Raw genomic sequence first — 20,445 nt, forward strand, 5'->3', positions numbered from 1 at the left:
CGTTACTGTATAATGTCCCAGCATTCCCACCAGTGTCACCTCTCCAGTCAACAGCTCAATCATCTTGTAGGTGAGTTCTAGGATCTTCTGGTCATTGATGTCCTCATGTATCGGGGGGTGAGGTGGAGGCCCCGTGATTGGGCTCAGGGGTCTTCCCAATCCCTCAGACACAGGGTCCTGACAGCGATCACTAGAGGTCTTCTTCACTACTGTGTAATCCTGGTTATGGAGAGACACAGTAATAAATCTCACTACAAACATTTCCAGAGTCCAAACCTCTACAGTTCTGTCCAGCTGTTATTCCCATAGATAAGAATGATGTAATGTGACGTCATCAGAATCTCTCACCTCTCCAGTAAGCCGGAAGAGGATCTCTAGGGTGAGGTGTAATATCCTCTCCGCCATCTTGTCCTTGTCCATATCCGTTCTTAGGAAGTAAATTCAGAAAAATTCTCTTAATATAGAAGATCTCCACTGAGAGGATTCAATATTGTAGAGACCTGAATGGGGAGAAGATGACGACGTAACATCATAAAGAATCTGCTGTAATAAGACATTTACTGGAGATAACGGAAATACGTATAGGAGGAGATATAAATGGTTGATATTGTATTTGCTTGTCTCGTATGGAGTGGAACAAAAGTTGATTTGCTGAAAAAAGTCTCCCTCATGCTCCCCATCACTGGCTATGTTGGCCACTGCTCTGGCAACTGATTGGAGGTAGGAATGACAACTTCATTGTGACTCGCCAGAGAATACAGAGACTGGCGGGGGCCCAAGAGCGATGATATTTTTATTTACATTTTGTTTAAGCTGCCTTTTAAAGCTCCCATACACATTAGACTAAAGATTACTGAAACCTCTTATTTCAGGGTGAATTGGTTGACTATTCTAATATATGTGGGGGTCTCAAGACAGATGATGTCAGAGAGAAGGGTCTAGCAAGAGAGAAAAGAGAACAATCTCAATTCTTGATGAAGATAGAGAGAGAAGACATTTTACATATATTTGAGGTAATTGAAAAAAAGGGAATTTTGTTTACTTACCGTAAATTCCTTTTCTTCTAGCTCCTATTGGGAGACCCAGACAATTGGGTGTATAGCTTCTGCCTCTGGAGGCCACACAAAGTATTACACTTTAAAAAGTGTAACCCCTCCCCTCTGCCTATACACCCTCCCGTGGACCACGGGCTCCACAGTTTTGGTGCAAAAGCAGGAAGGAGAAAACTTATAAATTGGTCTAGGGTAAATTCAATCCGAAGGATGTTCGGAGAACTGAAGACCATGAACCAAAAGAACAATTCAACATCAACAACATGTGTACACAAAAGAACAACCAGCCCGAAGGGCACAGGGGTGGGTGCTGGGTCTCCCAATAGGAGCTAGAAGAAAAGGAATTCACGGTAAGTAAACAAAATTCCCTTTTTCTTTGTCGCTCCATTGGGAGACCCAGACAATTGGGACGTCCAAGAGCAGTCCCTGGGTGGGTAAAAGAATACCTCAATCAAAAGAGCCGAAAACGGCCCTCTCTTACAGGTGGGCAACCGCCGCCTGAAGGACTCGCCTACCTAGACTGGCGTCTGCCGAAGCATAGGTATGCACTTGATAGTGCTTCGTGAAAGTGTGCAGACCAGACCACGTAGCTGCCTGACACACCTGCTGAGCCGTCGCCCGGTGTCGCAATGCCCAGGACGCACCTACGGCTCTGGTAGAATGGGCTTTCCGCACTGAAGGGAGCGGAAGCCCAGAAGAACGGTAGGCCTCGAGAATCGGTTCCTTGATCCACCGAGCCAAGGTTGACTTGGAGGCCTGAGAGCCCTTACGCTGGCCAGCGACAAGGACAAATAGCGCATCTGAACGGCGCAGGGGCGCCATGCGAGACACGTAGAACCGGAGTGCTCTCACTAGATCCAAAGAGTGCAAATCCTTTTCACACTGGTGAATTGGATTAGGGCAAAAGGAAGGCAAGGAGATATCCTGATTTAGATGAAAAGGGGATACCACCTTAGGAAGAAATTCCGGGACAGGACGCAGAACCACCTTATCCTGGTGAAAAACCAGGAAGGGGGCTTTGCATGACAGCGCTGCAAGCTTAGACACTCTCCGAAGTGATGTGACTGCCACCAGGAAGGCCACCTTCTGCGAAAGACGGGAGAGAGAGACATCCCGCAGCGGCTCAAAAGGCGGCTTTTGAAGAGCCGTCAGGACCCTGTTAAGATCCCAAGGTTCCAACGGACGTTTGTAAGGTGGGACCATGTGGCAGACCCCCTGCAGGAACGTGCGGACCTGCGGAAGCCTAGCTAGACGCTTTTGAAAAAACACGGATAGCGCCGATACTTGGCCCTTGAGAGAGCCGAGGGACAAACCCTTGTCCATTCCAGATTGTAGGAATGAAAGGAATGTGGGTAAGGCAAACGGCCATGGCGGAAAGCCGTTATCAGCGCACCAGGATAGGAAGATTTGCCAAGACCTGTAATAGATCTTGGCGGACGTTGGCTTCCTGGCTTGTCTCATGGTGGCAATGACATCCTGAGATAACCCTGAAGACGCTAGGAGCCAGGACTCAATGGCCACACAGTCAGGTTGAGGGCCACAGAATTCAGATGGAAAAACGGGCCTTGTGACAGCAAGTCTGGGCGGTCTGGAAGTGCCCACGGTTGACCCACCGTGAGATGCCACAGATCTGACATCCGAACGGCAGTCGGACCTGATCTTGCGTAGTACCCTGGGCAGCATCGCCAGAGCGGGAAACACATAAGGCAGTCGAAACTGCGACGAATCCTGGACTAAAGCGTCCGCTGCCAGAGCTCTGTGATCCTGAGACCGTGCCATGAAGGCCGGGACCTTGTTGTTGTGTCGTGACGCCATAAGATCGACGTCCGGCGTTCCCCAGCGGCGACAGATCTCTCGAAACACGTCTGGATGCAGAGACCATTCCCCCGCGTCCATGCCCTGACGACTGAGAAAATCTGCTTCCCAGTTTTCTACACCCGGGATGTGAACTGCGGAGATGGTGGAGCCTGTGGCTTCCACCCACTGCAGAAGCCGCCGGACTTCCCGGAAGGCTTGACGACTGCGAGTGCCGCCTTGGTGGTTGATGTAGGCGACGGCAGTGGCGTTGTCCGACTGGATTCGGATCTGTCTGCCCTCCAGCCACAGATGGAAAGCCAATAGGGCTAGATATACTGCCCTTATCTCCAGGATATTGATCTGAAGGGACGATTCTATCAGAGTCCAGGTTCCTTGAGCCCTGTGGTGGAGAAAAAACCGCTCCCCAACCTGACAGGCTCGCGTCCGTGGTGACCATGGCCCAGGTTGGGGGTAGGAAGGATTTTCCCCGAGACAGAGATGTGGGTAGGAGCCACCACTGAAGTGATGTTTTGGTTGCAAGGGAAAGAGAGATGTTCTTGTCGAGGGAAGCCGAACTCTTGTCCCATTTGCGAAGAATGTCCCATTGGAGTGGCCGTAGATGGAATTGCGCGAACGGCACTGCCTCCATAGCGGCAACCATCTTCCCCAGGAAGTGCATGAGGCGCCTTAAGGGGTGTGACTGACTCCGAAGAAGTGATTGCACCCCCGCCTGCAGAGAAAGCTGTTTGTCCCGCGGTAGCTTGACTAACGCTGGCTGGGTATGAAACTCCTTCCCGAGGTAAGTCAGTGATTGGGTCGGTGTCAACTTAGATTTCGGGAAATTGATGATCCACCCGAACTGCTGGAGAGTCGCCAGAGCGACGGTAAGGCTTTGTTGACACGCCACCCGAGAAGGGGCCCTGACTAGGAGATCGTCTAAGTAGGGGATCACCGAGTGGCCCTGAGAGTGCAGGACCGCCACGACGGATGCCATGACTTTGGTGAAAACCCGTGGGGCTGTCGCCAGGCCGAAAGGCAATGCCACGAACTGGGGGTGTTCGTCCCCGATGGCGAAACGCAGGAAACGTTGATGTTCGGGAGCGATCGGCACATGGAGATAAGCATCCTTGATGTCGATCGATGCTAGGAAGTCTCCTTGTGACATCGAGGGGATGACCGAGCGGAGAGATTCCATCCGAAACCGTCTGGTTCTCACATGTCTGTTGAGTAGCTTGAGGTCCAGAACGGGACGGAATGACCCGTTCTTTTTTGGCACGACGAACAAGTTGGAGTAAAATCCGCGACCACGTTCCTGAAGGGGAACGGGAATCACAACTCCTTCGATCTTTAGAGCATCCACTGCCTGAAAAAGTGCTTCGGCCTGTGCGGGGGGTGGAGAGGTTCTGAAGAAACGAGCCGTAGGTCGGGAGCTGAACTCTATCCTGTAACCATGAGACAGAATGTCTCTCACCCACCGGTTTTGAACATGTGGCCACCAGGCGTCGCCAAAGCGGGAGAGCCTGCCACCGACTGAGGATGTGGCTAGGTGAGGCCGAGAGTGATCAAAAAACGTATTGCGCGTACGTTTGGGGAATCGAAATTGGTGTTTCTCCTGCTGCGAAGCCGACTCCTCTACAGGTGGAGGCGGGGGAGAGAGATCCAACACCTGGTTGATGGACGAAATAAGATCATTTACTAAGGCGTCCCCCTCAGGGGTATCAAGGTTGAGGGCGAAGTCAGGGTCAGAGCCCTGAGCTCCCACGTCCGCCTCGTCATCCTGAGAGTCCTCAAGCTGAGATCCAGAGCAGCGTGAGGAGGCCGGGGAAGAGTCCCAGCGAGGCCGCTTAGCCGGTCTGGGACTGCGATCCGGGCAGGAGTCCTCCGCCTGGGGCCTAGGGGCTATCCTGGGAGCGCGCTGCGGCGCAGACCGAGAAGGCCCTGGAGGAGACAAACTAACAGGGGCCGGTGCCTGTGAAGAGCCCGGTCTGGACTGCAATGCCTCAAGGAGCTTAGATGACCATTTGTCCATAGACTGTGCAATGGATTGAGAAAGTGACTGAGAGAGTTTCTCAGCGAAAGAGACCAATGACTGTGACTCTGTCCCTGCAGCCTGCTCAGGAGGAGCAGGGGGATCTACATGAGCCGAGGGGCCCACAAGTGCCCAAGGCTCCGGCTGAGCAAGCGTGGCAGGAGTCGAGCATTGATCACAGTGAGGGTAGGTGGATCCCGCAGGCAACATAGCCCCACAAGAGGTACAGGCTGCGAAAAAAACCTGTGCCTTAGGAGCTTTGCTCCTTGTGGACGACATGCTGTAAGCAATAAGTGTCCCTTAGGAGAGCGACCACTGAGGGTATATGGGAAAGGGTTATACAGCCGTTCCGAATATATAATATATATATATATATATATATTATATATATATATATCACGGCACCCTAGGGGAACCAGCACCGGGTGACCGGTGCGGCTTACCAACCGCTGGTGTCCTCCAGATTCCCTGTCGTGGGTCCCCCGGAGCTGTAGAGCTGTGCAGCTGCAGCATACACCGGCAGAATGCCAAACATGGCCGCCGGAGCTCTCAAGGGGGGAGTGGAGCCATGGGCGGCGCCGGCCAAAGGCGGGAATCTGGAGGCCCCATAGTGGTCCATTAGAGGGGAGGGGAGACATGCAAAGATGCTCCAGCCCTCTGTCGGTAATCCCGCCCTTACCCCTGACAGTACAGGTGCTAGAGGTGGGGAGACAGAAGGCGCAAATAGGGTCTTACCCGGTATGACTGGAGATGACAGAAATAAGAGTACACTCACCTGATCTGGTTGTGCCAGTCACAACTCCTGAGATCGCATGTGAGTGTCAGATTGGTTTGAAAGCAGCGGCCCCGTGGCTAGCAATTGTCAAATATATAGAAATAGGAAGACGGGTTTTAGCCGCGCTGAAAAACCACTGGTACAGGATTAATGAAGAGGTTTCTTTTTTATTTCAGCATTTCCAACGCGTTTCAGAGACTGGAACCGTCTCCTTCCTCAGGGAAAAAAGAAATCATGCAGCTGTCTAACAGTCAAATGTTATAAAGGAGGATGAAGACTGCCACGTTGACAGCCATGACGTCATCCACCCACTCTGTTGCAGGGCAATGACTCATAGACACGTGGAGAACATACAGGAAAAAAATCACAATCAAATACATCGAATTATTGTAAAACACAAATAACTGCATGAGATAAAAATAAAAATTATTTAAAAGTTGTTAAAAAAAAGTTTTTTGTGGTCCATTTGTGACATATAAAAGTTTTAGATTTGCAGGTATAATTTATAAAAAAAGAACAAAAAGAGAATGGAGAGGTGCGAACCTGTGAACAGTTACTAGTATGCGGGGGATTAGCCACCGTACCATTCCTCCAAATACATCTAGTGAACTTGGTAGAAATGGGGATGGGATGTCATAAAGTGACTCAGAAGGATCAGTTAATAAAGGCAATCGCCCTCCAAGAGACGTGAAAATTTAATAAATATTTGTATATATATAAAATATAGATCTGTGCATGTGCATGATAAATATTAAATCCATTAACCGTATCAAGTTTTACTCTTTAGAAAACCATAAGAGGTTTTATGGGCAAAATTGTCATACATTTTTTAAAAAACCTCTTATGGTGCAGCCCTTTGAATGGTAAAGTTGAAATACAAAAAGAGGCAAATGTTCTTTCCTATGTGCAAAGGGGAGTTAATCTCCTTAAGTGTCCTTTGGCACGATTTTTTACATGATTTTATTTGTTTTTACATGATTTATTAATTGCTTTCTTATCCAGCGTTGTTTCCATTTTAATTGTAAGGTATCAATAAATATCCAATATCTTCCCCTTCCAAGAATATTAAATGATAATAATGATTGGTATTAATGGATACCTTTTTATTGTTATCATTTTATAATTTTAAATATTTTATAATTATAAACACATTTGGTCCCTCTCTTATTTCTCTTCTTTAGATATGTTGTCGGAATTAACGCTAGTCCCGTACACTTCTTATCTCCGCATGGTACACATTTGTTTTGTTGTTATCTCAGTTTAATAGCCCTTCTTAAAGTGGTTTTAAATCCACAAGTTATTTCTCTCCCCTTGTTTTTCCAGGCACCCATTAGTCATCCTGATATTTTTATCAGTATAATCACTAGCTTCGATCACCCTTCAGCCCTGCACAGTGCACTTTCACTTGTGTATTCACCCATTACTCTATGCCACTGAGCACATTTCCTTGCGGTCTGAACTTTCGTCACCCCAGGAGGGTTTTACTTTCCCTATGCGCTTGCGCAGTCTGTTTTTTTCCCACGGTCTGAACTTATTTCACCCCGTCCCCACTGGCACTCGCTTCCTTCTTTCATAGATGCGGTTTTTTTTCACCTCACGTTCAGTTATCCCACACTAGCCCCTCTTTGATTCACCCAAATTGTTCGCTTTGGTTTTCATTTGATAAATTATTTTTCTAAAGAGTAAAACTTGATACGGTTAATGGATTTAATATTTATCATGCACATGCACAGATCTATATTTTATATATATACAAATATTTATTAAATTTTCACGTCTCTTGGAGGGCGATTGCCTTTATTAACTGATCCTTCTGAGTCACTTTATGACATCCCATCCCCATTTCTACCAAGTTCACTAGATGTATTTGGAGGAATGGTACGGTGGCTAATCCCCAGCATACTAGTAACTGTTCACAGGTTCGCACCTCTCCATTCTCTTTTTGTTCTTTTTTTATAAATTATACCTGCAAATCTAAAACTTTTATATGTCACAAATGGACCACAAAAAACTTTTTTTAACAACTTTTAAATAATTTTTATTTTTATCTCATGCAGTTATTTGTGTTTTACAATAATTCGATGTATTTGATTGTGATTTTTTCCTGTATGTTCTCCACGTGTCTATGAGTCATTGCCCTGCAACAGAGTGGGTGGATGACGTCATGGCTGTCAACGTGGCAGTCTTCATCCTCCTTTATAACATTTGACTGTTAGACAGCTGCATGATTTCTTTTTTCCCTGAGGAAGGAGACGGTTCCAGTCTCTGAAACGCGTTGGAAATGCTGAAATAAAAAAGAAACCTCTTCATTAATCCTGTACCAGTGGTTTTTCAGCGCGGCTAAAACCCTTACCCCTGACAGGCAGGCCCGGGGGCGGGATTTTTCGCGACTAGGCCGCGATGAAGCCAGGGACTAAATTTAAGGCCATGCCTGACAAGCAGGCACGGTCGGCGCGGAAGTCCGATGAAAAAAGAACGGACGGCGCTACTGGGGAGAAAGGCGACCTCTCTCCCCGTACCGTCCCCACATGGGGACACAGAGTACCTTCAAGGTGCAGGGCCCGGTCCCTGGGGATGAAAACGCTCCGGTCCAGCAGGTTGCACCAGGGGCTGCGGATGGAGCACGGTCTCAGCAGGTGAATGACCGGTGAGGCTCCCACTTCTCCCAGAGCCGCATAAGGGATGGCGAAGGAGATGGCATGTGGCTCCAGCCTTTGTACCCGCAATGGGTACCTCAACCTTAACAACACCGCCGACATAGTGGGGTGAGAAGGGAGCATGCCGGGGACCCCATAGGGGACCTCTTTTCTTCCATCCGTCATACTATGTATGAGAAATCTTTTTTTTTTTTTTTTCTATGAGTGGATGTGTGCCTCCTTCCACACAAAGCATAAAACTGAGGAGCCCGTGGTCCACGGGAGGGTGTATAGGCAGAGGGGAGGGGGTTACACTTTTTAAAGTGTAATACTTTGTGTGGCCTCCAGAGGCAGAAGCTATACACCCAATTGTCTGGGTCTCCCAATGGAGCGACAAAGAAAGAACATCCATTACACTTTGCAACAATTTTACAAATCTTTTTTGTTTCCTGGTGTTAGGCTATGTGCGCACGTTGCGTAATTCATGCAGTTACGCTGCGCTTTGAAGCGCAGCGTAACTGCATGCGTCCTGTGTCCCCTGCACAGTCTATGGAGATTGTGCAGGGGCCGTGCGCACGTGGCGTTTTAGAGCGCAGCGCTTCGGCTGCTGCCGAAGCGCTGCATAAAAAGAAGTGACATGTCACTTCTTCCGTGCGTTTTGCCGGCAGCTCCTGCTCTGTCTATGGCAGGAGCTGCAGGCAGAGCACATGGAATCTTTTTTTTTTTTTTCACTACGGACATTTCTGCAGCGATTTAAAGCGCACATGTGCTCTTCAGATCGCTGCAGAAATTTCTGCAGTAACTGTACGCAACGTACGCACATAGCCTTAAGGGCTTCTTGCGCACGCTGCAGTTTTATCTGCACACAAACTGCAACCAAAACTGCACCTTGTCAGAGACACCCTGGAAATGTCCCAAAAAACGCTAGTAATGTAGGAGCATTTTTGGTGCGTTTTTGTTATTGCGTTTTTTAAAGGAGAAACAAAATATGATAGGAAAGCATAATGGATAGATAGAAAAAATTGAAAGAATAGCTAGATGGATAGATAGAGATATATAGATAATAAGAACATATAGATTAGATAAGAAAGAACAGAAAGAATACATAGAAAGAAATAATAGAATAGCTTAATCGAGGGATAGCCAGCTTGGTTAGCTTTTTTTTTTAATTTTTTTTTGGGGTAAAAAAAACAAACAAACAAACAAACAAACAACAACATGGGGTCCCCCCTATTTTTCATATCCAGCACAGGAACAGCACCAGCTGCAGGCTGCAAATCTCAGCTGTCTGCTGTACCTTGGAATCAAGGCACTCTCAAATGGTGATACAAACGAAGAATTTATTCCATAAGTCATAAAGCAACATGTGATGTTTCGGCCAGGTGGCCTTCATCAGACAACTGTAATAAACAATATTTCATATGAATCTTACAAAAGACTCAAATACATAGAGATAAGGCTAAGTTCACACTTCAGTTGTTTTGTATCAGTCACATGCGTCGCTTGACGCATGTGACTGATGCGCTGCTCAACGCTGTACAACGGATGACAAAGAACAGAATTCTTTGTCGGATTCCGTTGTGTGCGGGGGGGGCGGAGTTCGGGGGGGAGGGGAGCCGAGCGGGGCCGTGGCACTGAGGACGTCAGTGCCGCAGGGACTGCAGGACAGGTGAGTGAGAGTGAGAGAGTGTGTATGTGCAAGTATGTATGTATGTATGTATGTATGTATGTATGTATGTATGTGTGTATGTGTGTGTGTGTGTGCACATGCAAAGTGCGGGAGGGGCGGAGCCGAGCGGGGGGCGGGGCCAGGCGCTGAGGATGTCAGTGGAAGTGCTGCGGTCTGCATGGCTGGGGACAGGTGAGTGTATGTGTGAGTGAGTGTGTGTATGTGCAAGTATGTATGTATGTATGTATGTATGTGTGTGTGTGCACATGCAAAGTGCGGGAGGGGCGGAGCCGAGCGGGGGGCGGGGCCAGACGAGGGTGTCAGTGGCAGTGCTTGTCTGCATGGCTGGGGACAGGTGTGTGTGTGTGTGTACATACATGTGCGGAGTGCGGGAGGGGGCGGGGCCGAGCGGGGAAGTGTCGGCCTCCCTGCACACGTAACCAGCCTAAATATCGGGTAACCGCAAAGCACCCGATGTTTACCTTGGTTACCCGATATTTACCTTGGTTACGGGCCTACACCGCTTAGCGCTGGCTCCTTGCACCGTAACCAGGGTAAATATCGGGTAACCAACCAAAGCTGGTGACGTGTGCAGGGAGCCAGAGAGCATGCGCAGCGAAATCCGACGGATCTCGCTGCTCAAAAAACGTTACATGCTGCGTTCCTCCCGCCCGGCGGTCAGTCGTTCCACGACTGATCAGTCGGGCGGAGGATGCAACGCAGCATCATCAGTCACAATCCGCTGCTCATACAAGTCTATGGGAGCAGCGGAATCCGCTAAACGGATTCCGTTGTTTACAAGAGCAGCGGATTGTGACTGATAGATTTTAGCGGAAATGTGAACTTAGCCTAACAAAAAAAGTTGCAGCATACAGCTTATAAAACAGACAAGGAAAAAGATTGGTGAAAAGTAAATAACAATAAGAAAAGTGACCTGAGCAGCATGGATATATAGATTATATATGTGCGGCACGGTGGCTCAGTGGTTAGCACTGCAGTCTTCCAGCGCTGGGGTCCTGGGTTCAAATCCCACCAAGGACACCATCTGCAAGGAGTTTGTATGTTCTCCCAGTGTTTGCGTGGGTTTCCTCCCACAATTCAAAAATATACTGATAGGGACCTTAGATTGTGAGCCCCATGTGGACAGTATTGCTGAGGTATGTAAAGCGCTGTTGAATTAATAGCGCTATATAAATGAATAAATTATTATTATATTATTATATAGCAGATAGAGAAGAGGAAAACGCAGAGAGAGACCAGAAACACAGAGGGATTGTAACAGATGCTGTGTAAATAGTGGCAGTACTGCAAAAACGCTAGCAGCTACAGACTGAGTGTCAAAAGGCTCCAAAGAATCTCACCTTGTTTTATAAGCCTGTTAGGGTAGTGGTAAAGGCAGCGGTATCCACCACTATGCTGCATACACAGGGCACAAAAACGCCATGTTTAAAAAGCCCTGAAAACCAATCAGAATACTAGGGGGGTGGTACTAAAACGGAGTGGATTGCACAATCGCAATGCCGGCTGTTAGTGCCATGGGCAGAGACCAATGACAGGCGAGGTGTAATCGTTACAAGGGCCAATCAGCACGAGGGGCGTGTAAATTGGTACATGGCAGAGTCATTGGTATCTAGGGAAACTTGGAGCATGCTCAGTAGGCAGAAAGAGGGACTTACAGACAAAAAGTTGCAAAAGTACACCTTGGAGACCCCAGCGCTTTGTTGAAGGGTATCCATAGTAACAAAGGAAACACCTCAGGCAAACAAACCTTTGAGCATGCGTTCTAGATGAAAAGCGAGACTAAAGGCCCATTTACACGCAACGACATCGCTAACGAGATGTTGTTGGTGGGTCACAGAATTCGTGACGCGCATCCGGCCTCGTTAGCGACGTCGTTGCGTGTGACACCTACGAGCGAGTGTTAAAGATCAGAATTACTCACCTAATCATTGATCGTTGACACGTCGTTTATTTTCAAAATATCGTTGCTTGTTCAGGATGCAGGTTGTTCGTTGTTCCTGAGGCAGCACACATCGCTATGTGTGACACCGCAGGAACGAGGAACAACACCGTACCTGCGTCCTCCGGGAATGAGGTGGGCGTGACTTTAATTCAGCTGCTCTCCGCCCCTCCGTTTCTATTGGACGCCTGTCGTGTGACGTCGCTGTGATGCCGCACGAACCGCCCCCTTAGAAAAGAGGCGGTTCGGCGGCCACATCAACATCACTAGTAAGGTAAGTACGTGTGATGGGTGTTAGCGATATTGTGCGCCACGGGGAGCAATTTGCCCATGACGCACAAACGACAGGGGCGGGTGCTTTCACCAGAGACATCGGTAGCGATGTCGCTGTGTGTAAAGCCCACTTTAGGGTTTCCTTTGTATATTTATATAGATTTTTTTCACACATTTCATTTTTTGGAAACCAATAGCGTGTAAAGCAGCCTTTAGAAAAAATGGACATTAGAAAATGTCATAGGAGCCATAGACACAGTGTAGCCTTAAGTATAAGGTGTATGTGACAACAAAGGTCACCATTATAAGAGATATGGAAGTATACATTCTAGTTATTAAGTCCTAAGCCTGGAAGATAAAGAGTTATTACTGTAAGGGCCAATGTGCTGTCAGAATAGTGTAAGTCAAATTAGATTATATGTAATATATATACAGTTAGGTCCAGAAATATTTGGACAGTGACACAATTTTCGCGAGTTGGGCTCTGCATGCCACCACATTGGATTTGAAATGAAACCTCTACAACAGAATTCAAGTGCAGATTGTAACGTTTAATTTGAAGGTTTGAACAAAAATATCTGATAGAAATTGTAGGAATTGTACACATTTCTTTACAAACACTCCACATTTTAGGAGGTCAAAAGTAATTGGACAAATAAACCAAACCCAAACAAAATATTTTTATTTTCAATATTTTGTTGCGAATCCTTTGGAGGCAATCACTGCCTTAAGTCTGGAACCCATGGACATCACCAAACGCTGGGTTTCCTCCTTCTTAATGCTTTGCCAGGCCTTTACAGCCGCAGCCTTCAGGTCTTGCTTGTTTGTGGGTCTTTCCGTCTTAAGTCTGGATTTGAGCAAGTGAAATGCATGCTCAATTGGGTTAAGATCTGGTGATTGACTTGGCCATTGCAGAATGTTCCACTTTTTTGCACTCATGAACTCCTGGGTAGCTTTGGCTGTATGCTTGGGGCCATTGTCCATCTGTACTATGAAGCGCCGTCCGATCAACTTTGCGGCATTTGGCTGAATCTGGGCTGAAAGTATATCCCGGTACACTTCAGAATTCATCCGGCTACTCTTGTCTGCTGTTATGTCATCAATAAACACAAGTGACCCAGTGCCATTGAAAGCCATGCATGCCCATGTTTTACAGAGGATGTGGTGTGCCTTGGATCATGTGCCGTTCCCTTTCTTCTCCAAACTTTTTTCTTCCCATCATCCTGGTACAGGTTGATCTTTGTCTCATCTGTCCATAGAATACTTTTCCAGAACTGAGATGGCTTCATGAGGTGTTTTTCAGCAAATTTAACTCTGGCCTGTCTATTTTTGGAATTGATGAATGGTTTGCATCTAGATGTGAACCCTTTGTATTTACTTTCATGGAGTCTTCTCTTTACTGTTGACTTAGAGACAGATACACCTACTTCACTGAGAGTGTTCTGGACTTCAGTTGATGTTGTGAACGGGTTCTTCTTCACCAAAGAAAGTATGCGGCGATCATCCACCACTGTTGTCATCCGTGGACGCCCAGGCCTTTTTGAGTTCCCAAGCTCACCAGTCAATTCCTTTTTTCTCAGAATGTACCCGACTGTTGATTTTGCTACTCCAAGCATGTCTGCTATCTCTCTGATGGATTTTTTCTTTTTTTTCAGCCTCAGGATGTTCTGCTTCACCTCAATTGAGAGTTCCTTAGACCGCATGTTGTCTGGTCACAGCAACAACTTCCAAATGCAAAACCACACACCTGTAATCAACCCCAGACCTTTTAACTACTTCATTGATTACAGGTTAACGAGGGAGACGCCTTCAGAGTTAATTGCAGCCCTTAGAGTCCCTTGTCCAATTACTTTTGGTCCCTTGAAAAAGAGGAGGCTATGCATTACAGAGCTATGATTCCTAAACCCTTTCTCCGATTTGGATGCGAAAACTCTCATATTGCAGCTGGGAGTGTGCACTTTCAGCCCATATTATATATAATTGTATTTCTGAACATGTTTATGTAAACAGCTAAAATAACAAAACTTGTGTCACTGTCCAAATATTTCTGGACCTAACTGTATATATATAAACATAATTATATGTAATAAACAGTATATAATGATTAACAGTACGTAACAAAGGATATATTGTGAATAGGCACAGTGACAGGGTCCGCAGAAGCAAATGAAGAGGTGCACGGGAATAATCTAGTGTCAAAAACAGCTCTGCTGGAGAAAGAATTTTAGTTGGTAGTGAGTGATATACAGATCTCATAACCAAAAAACATCAAACAAATGCCAACAGATCATAATCCCTATTAAGTCTTCTAGGTGATAAGGTCCTGAGTTCATGTATCAAGTACGCTTCGCGTTTCTGGAGTAATGATTTGATGTTGCCACCCCTGGGTGGGGCGGAAACCTGCTCGACGACAAAATATTTCAATTGTGAAATATTGTGTCCCATAGTATTAAAATAGTATGGGATGGGCAACATGTTCACCTTACACCTGATAGCTGACTTATGCTTGGAGATTCTGTCCTTAATACGCTAAATAGTTTCGCCCACATAAAACAGGCCGCACGGGCACCCTCCTAGTATTCTGATTGGTTTTCAGGGCTTTTTAAACATGGCGTTTTTGTGCCCTGTGTATGCAGCATAGTGGTGGATACCACTGACTTTACCACTACCCTGACAGTCTTAATAACAAGGTGAGATTCTTTGGAGCCTTTTGACACTCAGTCTGTAGCTGCTAGCGTTTCTGCAGCACTGCCACTATTTACACAGCATCTCTTACAATCCCTCTGTGTTTCTGGTCTCTCTGTGGGAATACCCCCCCCCCTTTTTTTTTCCTCTTCTCTATCTGCTATATATAATCTATACATCCATGCTGCTCAGGTCACTTTTATTATTGTTTTTTACTTGTCCCCAATCTTTTTCCTTGTCTGTTTAAGGCCGGGGCCACACGGGGCACTACTGCGATGCTCGCATGAGACTCGGCTCACGATGCCAGCACAGCAGGAGCCGAATGTCATGCGAGTGTGCCTGCGTCTGAGGTCCGACTGTGCGAGCGGACCTCAGCTGCAGGGGACGGGTCGGCAATGCGGAGGGGCGGACCAGTGCTGCGGAGGGGCGGGCCGGCACAGAGGAGGGGAGGGAGGGATTCATCTCCCTCTCTCCTCCGTAGCCGGCTATTGCAATCCTTGCTCTGCATGCATGGTACACCGGTGTACCGCGAGTGCAGTGCGATTTTTCTCTCACCCCATTCACTTGAATGGGTGTGCGAGAAAAGAGTCTCGCATTACAGTAGCAGCATGCTGCGATTGTTTTCTCGGTTTGATTAGGACTGTGAAAATAATCGCTCATGTGCGCTGATACACAGGCTAGAATTGGTCAGAGTGGAAAGCAATGTTTTATCGCACTCCACTCGCACCGATTTTCTCGCCGTGTGGCTTAGGCCTTATAAGCTGTATGCTGCCACTTTTTTTGGAATCTCTATGTATTTGAGTCTTTTGTAAGATTCATATGAAATATTGTTTATTACAGTTTTCTGATGAAGGCCACCTGGCCAAAACATCACATGTTGCTTTAACCCCATAGCGACGGCCTAACGTCTCAAGACGTCGGAAAAACAGGGTACTTATTCTGTTCCGACGTCTTGAGACGTCAGGCCGGAAAAAGCTTGTAGCGCCCCCCAGTGACGAAAAATCTCGGGGGTTTCAGCTACCAGAGGTAGCTGAGACCCCCAAGATTATGAATCGGGGTGTTTTTTTTGGACCCCGTTAATGCGATCGCCGGTATACACCGTATACCGGCGCCGACATTAAAAAAAAAATTGCCGGTAAAATTGATTTATTTCTCATCTGACGTGATCAAACATGTCAGATGAGAAATAAATATGAGCCCTTAGTGCCCCCAAAGCCCCCGCTACCGGAGAGTCCCCCCACCACCCCTACCCCCCCTCCGGAAAATCCAAGATGGCGCCGACGCGCGCTGAAAACTCCCGCCGCCGCCGGCTCTGCATTCATTTCCCTCCGATCTGAAATGATCAAACATTTCAGATCGGAGGGAAATGTCCTCCCCCTGACCCCTCCTCCGGTCCACCGGAGCCCTCTGGTCACCGGAGCCCCCTCCGGTCTCCAGAGCCGCCTCCCCCCTCCCCCCTCCCCCCTCCGGAGCGTGCAGGATGTCGGCGTGCAGCGGCCGCATCCATCCTGCTCTTTCTGCCGCATGTGACACGTCACATGCGGTAGAAAGTTGTCCCGCCGTCACCCCCCCCAGCCCAGCCCCCCCCCAGCCCCCGGTCATACGTTACCTGTCTGCTGCTGCTCCGTCCCTGCGATCACGCCGCCTGCTTCTTGAAAGCTGGCGGCGCATGCGCAGACAGCGGCTGTCAGCTGGATCCCTGCAAGCAGGGATGCTGACGTCGCTGCTGCACTGTGGACCGGGGGAGGGTGAGTATGGTAATCTGCAGCCACACTCCTCACATGGAGAGACTGCTGTTCTAGAAAATGGGGGGTACGTTCTGTGAGCGTGCCCCTCATATTCTAGAATAAGGTTACTGCAGGTCACTCTGCCCTAGGTTGGACCGGGGCAGTGTGAGTGCAGTATTCTCAGATTACTGCACCCACACTGCTCATGGAGAGCTTGCTCTTCCAGAAAATGGGGGATACGTTCCCTGAACGTGCCCCCCATATTCTAGAAGATCCAGAGTCGGCGTGGGACCTCCAAAATGGATTACAGCGACCGAAATTTATTTATTTTCAATAAATTGGTAAAAGAGGAATGTTTCGGGGAGTTTTTTTTTCAAATAAATTTTTTTTTTGTCTTTATTTTTTTCTATTACTTGACTGGGTTAGTAATGTCGGGTATCTGTTCAGATGCTGTGACATCACTAACCCCAGGGCTTGATGCCAGGTGACATTACAGCTGGTATCAACCCCATATATTACCCCGTCTGCCACCGCACCAGGGCGCGGGATGAGCTGGAGCGAAGCGCCAGGATTGGCGCATCTAATGGATGCGCCACTTCTGGGGCGGCTGCGGCCTGCTATTTTTAGGCTGGGAAGAGTCCAATAACCATGGCTCTTCCCACCCTGAGAATACTAGACCCCAGCTGTCCGCTTCGCCTTGGCTGGTGATCTAATTTAAGGGGGACCCCACGTTTTGGTTTTTTTTTAAAAAACGCCTGGGGAGCCCTCCAAATTGATCACCAGCCAAGGTGAAGCTGTCAGCTGTGGTTTGCAGGCTACAGCTGTCTGCTTTACCCTAGCTGGCTATCAAAAATAGGGGGGACCCCACGTCGTTTATTTTAATTATTAATTTTTTGGGGGGCTAAATACAAGGCTAGGCACCCTTTAGTGCCACATGAAAGGCACTAAAGGGCGCCAGCTTAGAATATGCAGGGGGTGGGACATTATATTTGTTTGACATCTATCCATTCATCCATTGTAGCATTTTAGGCTGTGCGCCCACAATCGGGATTTGCAGCGTTTTGGGCGCAGAGTGTTTTCCCTGCGTCCATAGCGCTGCGTTGTGCAGTAGAAGCACAGTGGAAGGATTTTTAGAAATCCCGTGCCCACTGTGCTTCTTTTCTCCGCAGCATACACTGACGTGTGGCGCAGCTTCCCGAGCCTCAGCATGTCAATTTATGCTGCGGAGATGAGTGTTCTCTGCAGGTAGCATAGAGCTCCACAGCAGCCTGAACCCAAATCGTGGGCATGGGCAGCTGCGTTCTCCCGTGGACAACACTCACATCTCTGCAGGAGGCTGACACTGTGTACTGGACGCCGTGTCGCTGGATCATGGCCACATAGCCTAAAAGTGAGACATTTGTTGCTACAGCAACATTTTTGTGAAGTACCTGTGATTCAAAATGCTTACTATACTCCTGAATAAAATCCAGTTTCCAAAATGGGGTCACTTGTGGGGGGTTTCTGCTGTATAGGTACCCAAGGGGCCCTGCAAATGTGACATGGTGCCCGCAATTTATCTCAACTTTTCCAGAATTCAAATGGTGCTCCTTCCATTCCAAGCCCTCCCATTTATCCAAACAGAGGTTTTTGGCCACATGTGGGGTATCCCTGTGCTCATAAGACATTGGATAACAACCTGTTGGGTCCACGGTTTGTTGTTGTCTTTTGAAAAAGTGAGAAATTTGATGCTGAAGCAACATTTTTGTGAAAAAAATGAAAATTTTCAATATGGCAACCTAAGCTTATCAAATTCTGTGAAGTATTCGTGGATTCAAACTGCTCACTATACACCTAGATAAAAGCCTTGAGGTGTCTTGTTTCCAGAATGGAGTAACTTGTGGGGGACCGCCACTGTTTAGGCACCTCAGGGGCTCTCCAAATGCAACCTGGCGTCCGCTATTGATTCCAGCCAATTTTGCAGTCAAATTGCACTCCTTCCCTTCCGAGCCCTGCCATGCGCCCAAACAGTTGATTTCCACCACATATAAGATATCACCAAACTCAGGAGAAATTGCACAATAAATGTTATGCTGAATTTTTTCCTTTTACTCTTGTAAAAAAAAAAAGCTACCTGGTTGAAATAACAATTTTGTGGTAAAATTTTATTTTTTTTTTTTCATGGCTCAACGTTATAAAATTCTGTGAAGCACCTGGGGGTTCAGGGTACTCACCAAACATCTAGATAAATTCCTTGAGGGGCCTAGTTTCCAAAATGGGGTCACTTGTGCGGGGTTTCTGCTGTTTAGGTACCTTAGGGGTCCTCCAAATGTGACATGGTGCCCGCAATCTTTTTCAGCCAAATTTCCTTTCCAAAATTCAAATATTGCTCCTTTCGTTCCAAGCCCTCCCATTTGTCCAAACAAAGGTTTCAGACCACATGTGAGGTATCACCGCGCTCATAAAAAAGTGGTTAACAAACCTTGAGGTCAAATTTTTGGAATTACCTCTTGAAAAAGTGAGAAAATTGATGCTAAAGCAACATTTTTGAGAAAATTATTAAAATTTTCAATATGACAACGTAACGTTAACAAAATCTGTGAAGTACCTGTGGATCTAAAATGCTCACTATACCCCTAGATAGAAGCCTTGAGGGGTCTAGTTTCCAAAATGGTGTCACTTGTGAGGGATTTCTTCTGTTTAGGTACCTTAGCGGACCTGTAAATGCAACATAGTGCCCGCAATCTATTTCAGCCAAATTTGCTTTCCAAAATTCAAATATTGCTCCTTCTGTTCCGAGCCCTCCCATTTGTCCAAACAGAGGTTTCTGACCACATGTGGGGTATCGGCGCGCTCATAAGAAAGTGGGGAACAAGTATTGGGGTCCATTTTGTTGTGTTATTTCTTCTAAAAGTGAATAAATTTGGGTTAGAGCAACATTTTTAGGTAAAATTTAATTTTTGCTTTTTTTCATTCCACATTGCTTTTGTTCATGTGAAGCACCTGAAGGGTCAATAAACTTCTTGAATTTGGTTTTGAGTACTTTGGGGGGTGCAGTTTTTATAATGGTGTCACTTTTGGGTATTTTCTGTCATCTTGGCCTCTCAAAGTCACTTCAAATGTGATGTGGTCCCTAAAAAAATGGTTTTGTAAATTTTGATGTAAAAATGAGAAATCGCTGATAAACTTTGAACCCCTCTAACTTCCTAACGAAAAAAAATTTTGTTTCCAAAATTGTGCTGATGTAAAGTAGACATGTGGGAAATGTTATTTATTAACTATTTTGTGTCACAGAAATCTCTGGTTTAACGGTATAAAAATTCAAAAGTTGAAAATTGCAAAATTTTCAAAATTTTTGCCAATATTCAATTTTTTTCATAAATAAACGCAAAAAATATTGTCCTAAATTTGGTACTAACATGAAGTCCAATATGTGACGAAAAAACAATCTCAGAATCACCGGGATCCGTTGAAGCGTTCTAGAGTTATAACCTCATGAAGTGACACTGGTCAGAATTGCAAAATTTGGTCTGGTCATTAAGGTGAAAATTAGCTCCGTCACTAAAGGGTTAAGACTTACGGAATAAATTCTTCGTTTGTATCACCATTTGAAAGTGCCTTGTTTCTAATTCTTTGGACATATGGTGTGGAAACCTACAAGTGCACCTCAACATCTCTTACACTGTGGCTGTGCCTTTTCCTGCTATAAGTAACTCTGCTGTACCTTGGCTGGTTATGAAAAATAGAGGGGATCCCACACTTTTTTTTAATTATTTGATTTATAAAAATAAAAAAAAAAAAAAATATGACGTTGGATCCTCTCATTTTTCTAATACCAGCCAAGGTGCAGCAGACAAATGGGG

General features: G+C 46.6%; 1 protein-coding gene across 1 annotated transcript in view; it reads right to left on the bottom strand.

The window, feature by feature from the left end:
- The window catches only part of LOC142312234 (uncharacterized), a 68,375-nt gene that overhangs the window by 38,185 nt on the left and 9,745 nt on the right, over positions 1–20,445 (bottom strand). The window contains exons 2-3 of the mRNA XM_075351148.1: positions 349–500; positions 40–219 (exon numbers count right to left, since the gene is read on the bottom strand). Coding sequence (XP_075207263.1) covers positions 40–219; positions 349–420 — 252 coding nt within the window. The 5' untranslated portion in view covers positions 421–500. The remainder of the gene's footprint in view (positions 1–39; positions 220–348; positions 501–20,445) is intronic.

Source organism: Anomaloglossus baeobatrachus, chromosome 5 (assembly GCF_048569485.1).
Source record: "Anomaloglossus baeobatrachus isolate aAnoBae1 chromosome 5, aAnoBae1.hap1, whole genome shotgun sequence".
NCBI classification, from domain to species: domain Eukaryota; kingdom Metazoa; phylum Chordata; class Amphibia; order Anura; family Aromobatidae; genus Anomaloglossus; species Anomaloglossus baeobatrachus.